This window comes from Drosophila takahashii, chromosome 3L (assembly GCF_030179915.1).
Source record: "Drosophila takahashii strain IR98-3 E-12201 chromosome 3L, DtakHiC1v2, whole genome shotgun sequence".
NCBI lineage: Eukaryota > Metazoa > Arthropoda > Insecta > Diptera > Drosophilidae > Drosophila > Drosophila takahashii.
The window spans coordinates 5,437,938-5,451,476 of NC_091680.1; the positions used below are offsets into that span (position 1 = coordinate 5,437,938).

At 40.5% G+C, this 13,539-nt stretch overlaps 3 protein-coding genes across 4 annotated transcripts; all 3 read right to left on the reverse strand.

The window, feature by feature from the left end:
• Positions 1-65: 65 nt before the first annotated feature.
• wit (wishful thinking) lies at positions 66-8,550 on the reverse strand. 2 transcript variants are annotated; one of them, XM_044394640.2, is made up of 6 exons: positions 8,263-8,550; positions 4,694-4,857; positions 4,393-4,620; positions 3,420-3,989; positions 2,211-3,034; positions 66-2,150 (listed from the first exon to the last, which is right to left on the reverse strand). In XM_044394640.2, the coding sequence occupies exons 2-6, from the start codon at positions 4,764-4,766 to the stop codon at positions 1,074-1,076; spliced, it is 2,772 nt and encodes a 923-aa protein (XP_044250575.1). In that variant the 5' UTR covers positions 4,767-4,857; positions 8,263-8,550; the 3' UTR covers positions 66-1,073. The 2 variants fall into 2 exon arrangements, with proteins under 2 accessions (XP_044250575.1, XP_070071254.1); XM_070215153.1 differs by lacking the exon at positions 8,263-8,550 and adding an exon at positions 4,947-5,070.
• A 546-nt stretch (positions 8,551-9,096) lies between these two features.
• LOC108065874 (venom serine protease Bi-VSP-like) lies at positions 9,097-11,276 on the reverse strand. Its single transcript, XM_070214953.1, has 6 exons — positions 11,099-11,276; positions 10,857-10,904; positions 10,354-10,638; positions 9,890-10,298; positions 9,747-9,822; positions 9,097-9,683 (listed from the first exon to the last, which is right to left on the reverse strand). The coding sequence occupies exons 1-6, from the start codon at positions 11,193-11,195 to the stop codon at positions 9,147-9,149; spliced, it is 1,452 nt and encodes a 483-aa protein (XP_070071054.1). The 5' UTR covers positions 11,196-11,276; the 3' UTR covers positions 9,097-9,146.
• A 251-nt stretch (positions 11,277-11,527) lies between these two features.
• LOC108065873 (uncharacterized) lies at positions 11,528-12,234 on the reverse strand. The gene is made up of 4 exons (XM_044394483.1): positions 12,202-12,234; positions 11,965-12,120; positions 11,736-11,903; positions 11,528-11,683 (listed from the first exon to the last, which is right to left on the reverse strand). Exons 1-4 carry the CDS (start codon positions 12,232-12,234, stop codon positions 11,528-11,530), a joined length of 513 nt encoding a protein of 170 aa, XP_044250418.1.
• Between the last annotated feature and the right edge of the window lie 1,305 nt (positions 12,235-13,539).

Genomic DNA, 13,539 nt, shown 5'->3' on the forward strand with positions numbered 1-13,539 from the left:
AGGAGAGACTGAGAGACAACAGACTTGTATCACTTTTAAATAATTCGTTTATTAATTATACTTTAAATTAGTTTATAATTATAATTAGTGTAAATTATATATAACTAGACTTGCATTTAATGTGATTGAAAGGCTGCGGGTGTTTTGGTCTAAATACTAAAGAGAACGACAAAAGGGCATTCATCGCAAAATTCATCCAAAGGGGTTATACTAGATAGAGTTGCCGAATACTCGAACAAATGGGTACAGGGTTGTCATTGCTTCCGCAGAAGAATATATAATTTGTTAACCAGATATTATCTTTCGAGTATTTTGTGCTCCTTTTTGTTTTTTCGTTTTTTGTATACATGTTTTCAGTATGATGACAACCCTAGTCGGGGGCTTTAATGTGTAATTATTTATGACTAAATATTCCAGTACAATGCTTAGTTAAAGATATACTCGTAATGCAGTTCGTTACTATATATGGCTCTATAAAAGTGGTCCGACCTATCCCCGATCTTCCTTTACTTCCTTTACTCCCTTCTTGCCTTAAGCTCAACTCGAGTGAAAACCGTACATATACAAACTATATATAGACTACTACCTGTTTATCGCTCTTGTCCAAGTTCAAGTCAAAAATATATATGTATGTGTGTATGGGGCTATATACTGCTATATACTGATACTCGGTACGATTCTAGTCTGATCTAACCTATAAGGACTTTGGTTGTTTGCCGCACTACACGCTAGGATGATTGGTGAAAAAATACATTTAGATATACACATATACTATCTTTGAACTTCTATGTTCGGCTAAGATCGAAAAATAATTGTGTTTTTCGGGTTTTCTGATCCGCAGAATTCTTAAGATTTCAAATTGAATTCCTTAGATTTGAAATCGACCAGAATTTGGGTTAGAAAATGGTTTCCTTTTCTTTTGAGAAGACTTTTCCAGGAAGCGATTCGAGTCTTCTGCTCTATGGCTATCGTTGAATATGTGTTCGATGAAGGATGATATATGGGTTGGGATTAACATTGATGTCCTGCTGCCCGCGCTTAGTTTATAGTTCCAGCAGCAGAACCTCCTCATGCTAGAGGATGTTGAGCAGCGAAGAGTCCATCATCCGATCGTCGTACAAACTCAGCGTCTTGCTGGCCCGGGCTTTCCTCACCGATGGCGGTACATCTCCCGGGGTCTTGACCCTTTCGCTGGGATCCCTCAGACGTTCGCTGCTCCCCCGACCGCTGAAGACCTCGCGGAATACCTCCAGGCTGTGCTGGCGTCGCATCTGCTGCTCCGTGGGAGGTCCCTGATGGTCCGACGAGGAGGTGGTGACCATCAGGGAGTTGGTGCGCAGGTGACCGGGTCTTCGCTTTGGAGCGGAACGAGTGAGGGTCTGCAGTTCGCTGCCATGACTCTGGATGGAGTTGTTATTGGTGGTGCTCCCGCCATTGATGTGTTTAATCAGACTGCTGGACAGCGATCTCGGCACTATGTGAGCCGGAGTTCCTGTCCTCTGCTCGGCACTCCTCAGCTGAACCGGTGGAGGTTTATCCAGGCGAGGACTCAAGTCCAGATTGTTGGGTCGCCGCAGGGCAGTCACCAGATTGGATTTCTCCTCGCCCAACTGCAGCTGGCGACTCAGTTCCTCGGCATGTTCCTTCCTGAAGAGTTTCTTGTGGATCAGAGCCCGAACACCATGCCATCCCCTTAGCTTTTGATCGGTGTTCTGCTGCTTGGGAAATCCCTGACCCAAATTTGGATTACTATTGGGCACCAAGCTCACGATTGTATTCTTCTGCTGCTGCTGGCTGTGATGATGATGATGATGATGGTTGGCTATCAGCTCCTCCACACTGACGTCGTGCTCCAGGCAGGAAAGTGAGTTCTCCTGCGGTTGCGTCTGGAAACTGTGCTTCTTGCTGCGCTCCACGAGAACCGGAGGAGTTCGCATTTGCTGGGGCGCCAGATTGCGTTCCTGGCAGGGATTCCTGCCCTGATACGGTTGCAGCTGCTGATGCGGATAGCTCAGGTGATTCTTTTCCCGCTCCAAGGCAGCCGGGGGTAGCTGTTGATTGGGCGGTGGCTGGATGAGTCCTGCGGCATCGGAGCTCATCTGGTGATGCACTGCAGCCGATGTAGTCGTTGTGGTTATGACATTCAGACCCTGGAAAATTATAAAATATATTAAAAAAATTCGGAAAAATTATAGAAATAATTTTCGTACCTGCTCCACGTTTACGGTGGCCACCAGATTATTCGTATTAAGTAGAGGACTAGCTGGTTGAGCCTGAGCTCTCGGTCTCAAGGTGGCCATCTCCTGCATGCGTTCCTCGGCACACAAGGAGGTCAACCTGGCATCCGCATCATGGTCCCAGCAATCCTCGCAAGTATCCCGCACCACTTTTGCGGCAGCACCACCACCCCAGCCGGTGGGAAACAGAGGACGCGCCTTGTGCCGCACCACCAGCGATTGCATTTGATCGAAACTGGGATGGGAGCCCACTTCCTGTTCATAGGGAGCTTTATAGGGCGGGGTGGCCTGTGCCGGGGCATAGAAATCCGAGCAGCGAGTGGACACCTCCCAGAGCACCAGGCCCAAAGCATAAACATCCATTTGTTTGAGGGACGTTTCGCAATCTCGCAGATTGACAGCTCCCTCCAGTAATTCGGGGGCCATGTAGCGCAGGGTGCCCACTTCATTGATGCTCTTCGTCTCCGCCATGGCAATTTCTCCTTTGTATTCATACTTGGAGCCAAAGACCTTCAGGGCGAAACCGAAATCCGCAATGCAACAGCTGAGATCCGCCTGGACCAATACGTTTCGTGTGTTGATATCCCGATGGGCCACACAGGGTTTGTGCTGATCCCCCAGCCGGAGTTCCGTGTGCAGATGGGAGATTCCACGCGTGATGGATCGCAGCATTCCACAGCATTCGCTGAAGGTCAGCGTGTTGGCTATCAACCAATCCTGGAGGCATCCCAGTGGAGCCAGGGAGAGAACCAGCTGGTACTCCATACGTCCATCCATCGTACAGCGTTCATCGTAGCCTTTAAATGGGGAAAATATTGGATTATTTAAGGGTAAAAGAAAGAATAGGAAATGGTAATAATTCTTTAAAATGTTAAAAATTATTAATTAGGTTTTTAAAATTGTTAAAAAATGTTTAATTGCTTTTTTGAAACTTCTAAAAAGTATCTCTAGGTCTCATAACATCAATTAAGTTCAAGTTTAGTTAAAATACTTTAGCAATGGAAGTATGCAAATCAAAAAATGGCAATCAAATAAATTGTTTTCTGAGGAATTCATAAAATAATTTCATATTTTTTTAAGGTTTTCGAACGTAATTTTCAAAGATATTAAAATTATTATATTATTTTCAAAGTATTTCCCAAAGGCCCTATATAAAATCTGATTTTAACAATAGTTTATTACCAAAATAGCTCAACAGTGCAGGACATTCCATCAAGGGCAGTGCGTAGATATTCCTTTCGTTCACATAGTACTGATGATGCTCCTCGGGATAAATCTTAACAGCCACCTCCTGATCATGAAGCAGTCCCTTCATCACAGTTCCGTACTTTCCGCTGCCCAGCATGCCAATTAAATTCATATTGTCCACATTTCGGAGATTGGAGCTGTAACCAGGACCCGAAGGCGCCAAGGGAGACTCTTCCGGTTCCGGTTTCTCCTTGGCAGTTCGACAATATTGAACGGCCAGAAAGAGTCCAATCGTTAGGGCTGTAAGTCCACCGGCAAGTCCCAGCATTGTGCTGGCCAAAAAGGATTGGTGCTGTTTTTCACTGGCCCGGTTTGTGATCGCTGATCTGCCCTCATTGGAGCCCAGTTCCAGGGGTGCGGGTTCCACTACGGCATACTGGGCATTGCAGACATCTCCAGAACAGCAGCAGTAATACAAGGAACTGGTCTTCGAGGTGGGCGCCGAACTGGTGCACTCCGACTGGCTGCAGATGGATGTGCGATCCGTGTTGTCCTTCCAGCAACCTAAAAAAAAAGGTATAACAGAAGATTTAGTAGTTTATAACTATACACAAAAGAATTAGATCAATAACAATTACATATTGTATTGTAATCTTATGACACCATTAACATAAATACGCAAATTCTTCAGAACCAGAGAAACAAATATTTATCACACTTATGTTTTTGAAGGGTTTTACTAAAGAGGACCGCGAATTCTTTAGAAGAAATGGAAAACATAAAAACCTAATATCGAAAATGCATGTTTCATTAATTAATATTAATATTTGATATTGATTTTTCTTTCATTATACTGATAAAACAATTTACTAGTCATTATTTTTAATTTACTTTCATTATACTGATAAAACAATTTACTAGTCAAAATAAATATTTTCTTATAGAGTGAGTAAATTTCCAAACTCACCCTGCTTGACAATCCTAGTGCCATTCGGAGTCTGATTCCAGAGGGTAAAGCAGAAGGTGTAGCCATCGGAGCAGGTGCGTCTATGAGGCTCGCTGGGCACCGGAGTAGACTCCACCTGTTGCTCCTGCACTTCGCCACTGGAGTCCTGATCCCCGTCGTCATCATGGAAGGAGTTGTCGTTCTCCTGGAAGCTCATACAGCTGTACGACTGGCGACTGGGAACAGGTGCTAATCAAATCAGAAAAAAAAATTCCATTCATAAATATTCCATAGATAACAACTAAGACTTGAAAGTACTCACATGCTCTAGCCGGTGAGATCAGATTCGCCAGAAGCAGAAGAAGCCAAGGCCAGCTATAGATAACCCAATTCATATTGTCTAAAAATCCTTTGATAGGCCACCTTCAATATGATATTCCCTGGATGACTTTTGATGGCCCCAACTGTTACGGCATTTTGTAAAACCTGAAAGAGTTGAAAAACATAGAGGTTTATAAATACCGATTTATTTCTTATTTAGCATCTACGCAGGAATTATCAATAGTCTGGCGTACTCTCTCTTTGCCCCTTCCATAAGTACTACTCTCGCATTCGGTTTGCGTATCAATAGGCGATGACAATTCGCGAGCTCAGCGACTTTATCAACTGCCGGCGATAATGGCCAGACCCAAATACTCTCTCGCCGTTCCACCAAACCCCAAAAGCCGAACACAACCGATCGTGAAGCGTCTGTCAATCGAAGTCTAGATCGGGGGAGGGGGTATACTATGGGGTTCTACGAGCACCCACCCACTCCAAGTCTCGGGGGAACTGTGTTGCACTTTGGAACCCATTTGGAACCAGGCGCCGCCAGAATACGCAAAATCATTTCAGCTGGGGATCGAGTGCAATGAAGAGGATACCGACTGGGGAGTACTTATATCAGGCAGAAAAAAAAATTATATAATATAATTATGAAAGCTAGGAATATTTATTTTCAAAGCTTTTATACCATGGAATTTATTGCGAATTTTTAAAGCTTTCCTTCCTTCCCCTTGAATACTGATTAGAACATTTTCACCGTCATTAATTATGTGCCTGGCTGAACTTAATACGCTCCACTCTCCTCTCCAATTATAGGGTACGTGTATGAAAGTATGTCTTATATACAAACGTTCGCTATATAATAAATGTGTTTATACCCAGCTGGTAACGAATTTGCATTGGCGACATTTGGGTTAATTGTGGGTGACGGGGCATGAAATTTAAAGCAAGATAAGCATTTTATCAGACAGGCCAGGATACACTTATCACGCGATTATGAAATCTCCGCCCGCAATCTACGTCAATTATTTTATGGCGTTTCCAATTCACAAATTTCTTATTTATGAAAGGAGAAGAAAAGCAAAAGCGAGTATTATCTTTTTTAATCTAGCATTCTTTTGTTTGAAATTGATAAAGTTTTCTATTAATTACAATGCCAAAAAGTGTTGTTTAAAACCGTTATTAAATCCTTAAAGTAAAAATAGTAATTTAAAATAAATATCGATATTTTAAGATATAGTTTTGCAAAACGTAGCTTTGTAATTGTCAAACCTATGCCAAAGGAGCTGTCAAACTCGTAGGCTAGAAGTTACTTGTCAATTCGATGTAATAGAGTTGTCCAAGAAAATTTTTCATTCCGACTAGATCGTCATGAGTGAACTACATCTGTGCATCTACATTGCATTTTGGCTCTGTGTGAATTTCGTCGGCTTTATTCTTGTGCTAAACTACTTTTCATCTCTTGATAAAAAAGACTAAGTTTATCCCCTAAAGCTGTGATAGAATTTCTAGAGTTCAATATGGATATAGCGGATTTCTATGTTCACTTTTGTTTTTTTATGGCCTGTTTAAGATTGATATTATATTTCTCAGTCTTCTTGACTAGTTACGTTTGCGTTAACAAGAAACCATTCGACATCAAAAATTGCCATTGGTGGGCTTACGACCTTCGCTTTGCGGAATCACCAAAGGATGAGTGTCAAAAAATTGACCTGGATTTTCTAACAGAGCCGCAAAAGGATTTCAATAATTCTCAAAACAACAAGACAACATCGATGGACGAGCAGAAGGATTCACCAGAAGAAAATTCGGATGTTCCAGAAGAGTCGAAAGAGGATTACGATTTGCGTGTCAACGAGATGGCAACTCTGGTCCAAATGATGAGTATTCAATGGGAGATTAACGAGGATAAGAACCCACTGAGGACCTTCAACGACCGTTTCAATATCAGTCGCCGGAAGCACCTATGCAGGATGCGACGACTTCGACGGAAGAGATCAACGCCAAGTTTTCCATTAAGGATTTCAATACAATTCGAGAAAAAGCGAAAATAAAATATAATTTCTTCGGGACGCTATATCTGCCCTCTTAACTTTTCTGTTGCTGTTTTCTTCTCCTTTCTCCGCTTTGCAACACATGCGCAGAAGAGAGCCCGAGAAGAAAGAGAGCGGAGTCTCTGACGCGCCAAAACAGGTTCTACTGGCGCTGTCTCAAGTGCTCCGTGGAGTGGGGTGGACCGCGGGCGGGAAGAAGGAGGAGGTGGAGGGACCCGCCGGCTGCTCTCGCACGATAGCCGACGGCGCCAGTTAATTGCAAATACTGCTTGATTCCCTACACTTGGTGGGGCATTGCAACAGCAGCATAAAAAAATTCTAAAATTGTCTAATTTAACCCGGAATAAAATGTTCCAATAAATAATTCGCTTTTGACAATTTTATTTTCAAATGCTTACTGGTATTTCTAAAAAAAAATTATTTTTTTCACAAATTTTATCAATTTGAAAGCACACATTTTCGTAGTCTTTTTAAAATAGGTCTCTGATAAGTACACATTTTTAAATATTTCAGTCCCCTAAAAACATAGTCCAGTTTTTTTTAAAAAGAACCTAATAAACTGAAACAACTGCCTTTAGATTCTTCTAAACACTAAAAATAAGTGTTAATTAACAATTCTGCAACACCAAAAAGGGTGTTTATTAATAAATATCAGGTAGTGGATGCAAATGTCATCGAGGTAAATTTTCCCCTTTCTCGATGTTGGTGCGTTTGGTTTGGTTCTCTCATATTTGTTCTTGCTCTTCGGGGCCTGATTAACTTTTTGCGTGCTGCGTGTGCATTTGTCCATGTCCCCCATCCCCATTTCCATTCCCATCCTCGCAAAAAAATGCGAATGCCGTCCCAGCGATTCGGGATTCATCTTCGTTCTACAGCTGCATTTGGCAAAACGGCGACATTCGCAAGTAAAAAGAAACGATGTAGAAAATCAATGCAAAAACACAAAAGTGCAAGCAGACGGAGAACAGCAGGAACAACAATGGTGAAGGGAATGTGAATGGGAATGGGTTCGGAGGTCTCTTGTTGACTTTTTTGTACACATGGAAAAATTAGGGTATACTTTACTTTTTGAAAAGAAAGAAAGTAAAGTAATTTCAGTTAATTAAATATTTTTTAATGATTAAAAAATTACTTAAGGCAAAAGATATTTTTATAAAACATCCTACATTTTTTTCAAAGCACTTTTAAAAATTCTGTATGAACCGACGGAGTTTTAAGTACTTCTCAAAGCAAACCTAAAGTCTTTCAAGATTTTTCCTATTACTCCTGAAGAAGTGGTTAATATTTTGTCGCAGTGCAAGTTCACTGTGTGCAGACAGAGTTTTTTGCCAGGGTGGGTGGCCCAGCAGGCCCACCGTCTGCCCTTCTGCTAGTCTGCGTGTATTTGTGTGTGTGTACTTGCGCAGAGTGGAGTAAAAAATTGATTTTTCCAAGACATTTTCCAGCGTTGTTTGCGGAAAACATTTGCACTATTATGCACTATTTTAGACGCCATTCGAATGGCGACACTTACGCTTAATTCGGGGCGTTTTTTGCACTGCACTTGCACTTTAAGTTGTATTACTTATTTTTTTTCTTAATCAGTGGACAGAAAAAAGTTGCACACTCGCCGGAAAATTTATGATTTGGGGCACCGGCGCCAGTCGCGTCTGCTTCTTTTATATTTTTCCCCTTTTTTGTGGCTTTTTTATGGCACTTTAAACAAGTTTGCACGATAGGCGGCCCGTTTTTGCCGTTTTGCCGTTTGATTTTTCGCAGCGCGCCACCTTCGCCCGCCGACTTTTGAGAATGAAATGCGGTTTGCTGCCTCGGCTCTTCATTTCGCTGTCCTCTTTGCTCTCTTCTCTGCTCCACCGCGACGTCGACGGCGCTGCCGGCGCTCGCTTTGGGGCAGCTGAAGAAGAAGAAGCGGCCTGCGTGTATTTACGAAGCTGCGGGGAATGACGGAGATGGCGATTGGAGCGAGAGTGGAGCAGCTGAGAGAGAGCATGCCTGAAAGAGAGGAAATAAAGAGCGAGAGAGCACTTGTTGAGCTTATTAGCCTGCACCGAAAAAAATAATATTACGCATACGCCACAGTTCTCTTTGATCCTTAAAAGTATGCTCTAAAAATATAAAATGTTAAACTTTTTGAAATGAATTAGAATTAAAACTGAGGCATTTATAAGTGAGAGATAAAATAAAATAGTTTCTATATTTTCCCACTAAATAACAAAAAAAAAATTTAGTACTTTGTAAATTTATTGACATTGAATTTGATTTTTGAATAAATTTAAAAAAAAATTGTTTTTGTTGTAGGAGCATACAAAATCAGCTTTAATTTTCAATCAATATCACATCTCTCAATAATTATGAATATAGTTTTTTTTTTCGGGATCCTACGACCTGAATGACAACTCAGGGCATATCATGCACCTGGTGGATGATCCAGTCCATGAAGTACTGTGTGCTCGTAAGTACGCTGGGGACATTAGGTCGGCCACACCCGGAGATGCCGTAGGACACCACGCCGATCAGATGGTACCGAAAAGTGCCTTCAAATGATTCCGGCATCATAAGCGGACCACCGGAGTCGCCCTGACACGTATCCTTGCCTCCGGACAGATCTCCTGCGCAGAGGACGGCGCTGTCGAACTGTTCGTCGGGAATTTTACTAAAATAATTATGTTTTGCGTAACTCTGGCGGCACACGCTATTTTCTATGACGGGAATTTGCAGCTCGTTCAGCAAGGTAGCTGATTTACCACGCTCCATTGTCTTTCCCCATCCGGCGACGAAGGGATTAAAACCCAAGTAAGATTTCTGGCGCAGGTTGGGGGTGTATGGCAGGCAAATGGGTCTGATATTGGTCGTAAACTCCGCATTTCGCACCAAATACAGGATGCCCAAGTCACTGCGTCCAATTCGTGGGTTGTACTCTGGATGGGCTAGTTTCTAAAAAAGGAAAACTCCATGGACAATAGAACCGAAATCTAAGAATCCTGATTTTAAACTTACTTTCTCAATTTGAATGTCCTCATGGCGAGTTTCCAAGTCCGTGGAAAGATCATGTTCTCCCAATCGCACAAATGTCCTAAAAGGAAACGGAGAGTCGTAATATATGGAATATAATATAAATTAATTCGAAACAAAGGCCTTACAGATTCGGAACGATGCAGTGGGCCGCCGTGATCACGTGTCTGGCGGTGATCAGGGCTCCTCCGCACTTGAACTTTTCCTTTGGATCATTATATCCCAGCAGTGCGATCCAGGGCCACGCCCCAATTTGGCTTACCACCCCGCCCACGATCTTCTTTTTCACCACACTCGTATAGCCACATCCATCTTCCATGCTGAGAAGCACTTTATCCGTTTTCCTGGGAATAATGGATGCCGGTGTGGTAGTTATATTGGCATTCAGTGCGGAGATCGTCTGTCCTTTGGGACAACAGACCCGGTCACCCTCGTTGCCACAAACCATTCTGGAGACACGCAAAAAATCGTTGAAACTCTGGTCCTTAGGTTTATCCAGCCTCAGCTCACTAAGCAGGGAATCGCAGTCATTGAGTTCTAAATGAGGTAGGTTTAATTATTAATTTAATAGTATAATTTTTAAGTAACTTACCTATACAATATCCAGGTTTGGTGTCTGGTCCGCGGCACGAAGGACCCCGTTGTTCGATTAAGGGCTCGAATGATGAAACGAAGGGATTTCCGGGGTTCTTCGGCGGGAACTGAGGACCAATGATTGGGCGTTCCGTGGGATTGTGATTCAGTGCGGGGATCGTCTGTCCTTTGGGACAACAGACTTGGTCACCCTGGTTGCCACAAACCATTCTAGAGACACGCAAAAAGGACTCGAGGGACTCGTCCTGCTGTTTCATTAGCAGCGGTGCGCACTCCTGGAGTTCTAAATGAAGTATTTATTAAGTTATTATTTTAAACTTGTTTAGGGTTTTTAAAATGTAAAAGATTTTTAATTATTTAACCTTTAAAAATAAAACCCTAATGAGATATAAGAAAAACGTGTAGGCACATTGAAACCGATAAAGTACTTGTGAACACCTTGTTAAATGAAAAGTAGTAATGCCACAGAATTAATGAGGCTTTAATTTTTAAGTAACTCACCCATACAACTTCCAGGTTTGGTGTCTGGCCCACGACATTGTCGATGAACTATAAATAAAAGTACGCAGAGAACTTTTACTTTTTATAACATTTTAATAAAAATCAACACTTTCCTCTGGCCTTGAACGAAAGGGTTTAATTAGTCTTATCAAAGATATTCATAAAAATTTTAAAATCCTGAATGTTTCGTGGTTCAGTTAGATTAGATTTTTTAAATTAAAAGTATAGTCGTTTTAATCTACCTTGCGTAACCTGTTTAAACTGGGCGTCATTTGACGTGGTGAGGAGTACGAGGGATAGTAGTGTAATCAGGGCACTGGTACAGCCAATCCATTTCATGGCGAGAACGATCTATAAAGTAAACGTGACGTTTACTATTCAAGAAACTGAACTAAATTTTCCAAACGAAGGATCTTGTGAAATCGCCTCTTCTATTCGAATGAGCAATCGATCCCTAGAGCCTAACTTTATATACAGAGTTCTCATGGAATCCACCGATCTCCCAATATAACGACCGCTCTCGAAAGCTCTCTCGCCAGAAAAATGGAAAAAGCCCCAAATTAAATGAGTAAAATAAATATAACTTTTGGAAATAAATTGTAATTTTAAAAAATCATGTCTTTCGTCTGCTTTACAGGGTATGTCCCTGTCTGACATTTTCAAATACATTTTCACGAAAGGGACCAATAATATTTGGTTACAGCTCGAGTGATGTCATAGGCCTTCCAGTGAATTTCGAGCATGTAGTTTCCCTCCGGAAAAGGCAGTATATCTGAGAATTGATGATAAACACTGCTATACGTCATTTTTTCCATCACAATATCATGCTGAAAAATAATATATTATAATAATTGCACGATACTATGCGTACGAACTTACGTCATAAGGGCAAGAGTGGTTCATATTAGAAACGTTATTGAAAAAATTATAGAAGTAATTAGCAACGGGGTTGGATCTCGGAGCTTTCAAAAATTTACAGGCGTCTAATGTTAGGTTGTAAAGAAAAGGTTTGTAGCCATTTAAACGTTTGTATACGGCGAAGTTCACCTGTAGCGCAAATGGAAAATAATTTTAATCCACAGGAAGCCATTTATTACTTTTCCCTTGCCTTAATTCTGGTTACGGGAATCCTAAGTAATTTAACTTTTACGGAAACATATTTGTACGTCCGGTTCACAGACTTCAGAAAACAATAATCGATTTCGCAAAAGTCCTTATCCACAGACTCACATTTTATATTCGTAAATTCCACCAGAGAATAAACCTAAAAGTAAAGCTTCAATGTTATTGTTTTTGGAAAATGTAAAAAAACAAAATGTACCTCTTTGGTTAAGTATCCACTAACTAGGAGAAGGGCAACGAAAAAATATGGCTTCATCATAAACAGTTGATGGCTTAATGAAAAGTACAATATTGTAAACTTAACTGAAATACTAAATAAGTGGTTACTTCAGCTAAGCTATTAATAATGGCCCATTAAATACGATAAAAGTCGACTGTCATTAAACAAATATATTTCGTTATTTTAATCAAAATAAACGATTGTCATTAAAATTATTTGTCTATTTATATACAATTATTTTTAGCATAAAGAACGTTTAAAATAAGAATTTTAACCTTTGTAAAAATGGTCGGGTTGAGTGGAAAGCAAAAAATATTTTGTGGGAAAAATATGTGCTCTGTAGATTTTAGAAATAATATAGAGATATGTTTGTTTTACCTAATCACAAAAACATTTGTCATTAAGTTTTAAAAAATAAAAAAAACATCCCATTTAAAATCAAATCTGCATCAAAAAACTATCTTAATTGCTTTAATAGTGACAAAGTTTCGGATATATATTTTTTAATTTTCACGAAATTGTCCAATAGAATTTAGTAACAGCTCGATTTATGTCATAGGCCAACCAGTGCCATTCCATCATGTAGCTTCCCTCTGGAAAGTGTAGTTTATCGGTGAAATGGCTATAGACACTGCCATAAGTCATCTTTTCCACCACAAGGTCATGCTGAAAAAAATGTATTTATACTTGAATATTTACTTGACACTTTACACGCGAATGCTTACGTCAAATGGGCAAGTGTGGTTTAAATTGGAAAATCCTTTAAAGAATTCATAAAAGAAGGTAACCACTGGATTGGATTTCGGGTTTTTCAGGAATTTACAGGCGTCTATCGTTATGTTATAGAGAAAGGGCTTATAGCCATTCAGCCGTTTGTAGAGACCAAGACTAACCTAAGAAGAAACCATTAATGAAAAATATAGTTATAAATTATACTTTATACCTTAACTTTGGTTACAGGAATCCTTAGAAGCTTAACTCTTAAGGAAAAATATTTGTATGTTCGGTTTACAGCTTTCAGAATACAATAATCAAATTCACAAAAGTCCTTGTCCACGGACTCACATTTTACATTAGTAAATTCCACCAGAGAATTAACCTTAAGTTGGAGCTATAATTGGGTTTTTAAAAGGATATAGGGATTTTTACCTCCTTTATTAAGTATGAAGTCATCAGGAGAAAGGCAACGGAGAGACACAGCTTGTTGTTCATCTTAAGCTGTTGGTGGGTTCATAAAGACTAAATTTAACAATTTTAAACTGGACTTAAATTTTACAGGAATTAAATACGATAATAAATCTATTTGTTCCAATCGAAATAATCGCCAGCTATTATTATTGT

Excerpts from the sequence above, each read along its gene's own strand:
- wit (XM_044394640.2), bottom strand. The coding sequence starts at position 4,766 with ATGAATTGGGTTATCTATAGCTGGCCTTGGCTTCTTCTGCTTCTGGCG. Across the intron at positions 4,621-4,693 it reads GATCTCACCGGCTAGAGCAT|CACCTGTTCCCAGTCGCCAG; the intron begins GTGAGTACTTTC and ends TGATTTGATTAG. Across the intron at positions 3,035-3,419 it reads TGCACTGTTGAGCTATTTTG|GCTACGATGAACGCTGTACG; the intron begins GTAATAAACTAT and ends CCCCATTTAAAG.
- LOC108065874 (XM_070214953.1), bottom strand. The coding sequence starts at position 11,195 with ATGAAATGGATTGGCTGTACCAGTGCCCTGATTACACTACTATCCCTC. Across the intron at positions 10,905-11,098 it reads GTTTAAACAGGTTACGCAAG|TTCATCGACAATGTCGTGGG; the intron begins GTAGATTAAAAC and ends TTTTATTTATAG. Across the intron at positions 10,639-10,856 it reads CAAACCTGGAAGTTGTATGG|AACTCCAGGAGTGCGCACCG; the intron begins GTGAGTTACTTA and ends TACTTCATTTAG.
- LOC108065873 (XM_044394483.1), bottom strand. The coding sequence starts at position 12,234 with ATGAAGCCATATTTTTTCGTTGCCCTTCTCCTA. Across the intron at positions 12,121-12,201 it reads TTTTCGTTGCCCTTCTCCTA|GTTTATTCTCTGGTGGAATT; the intron begins GTTAGTGGATAC and ends CTTTACTTTTAG. Across the intron at positions 11,904-11,964 it reads TTCCCGTAACCAGAATTAAG|GTGAACTTCGCCGTATACAA; the intron begins GCAAGGGAAAAG and ends TTTGCGCTACAG.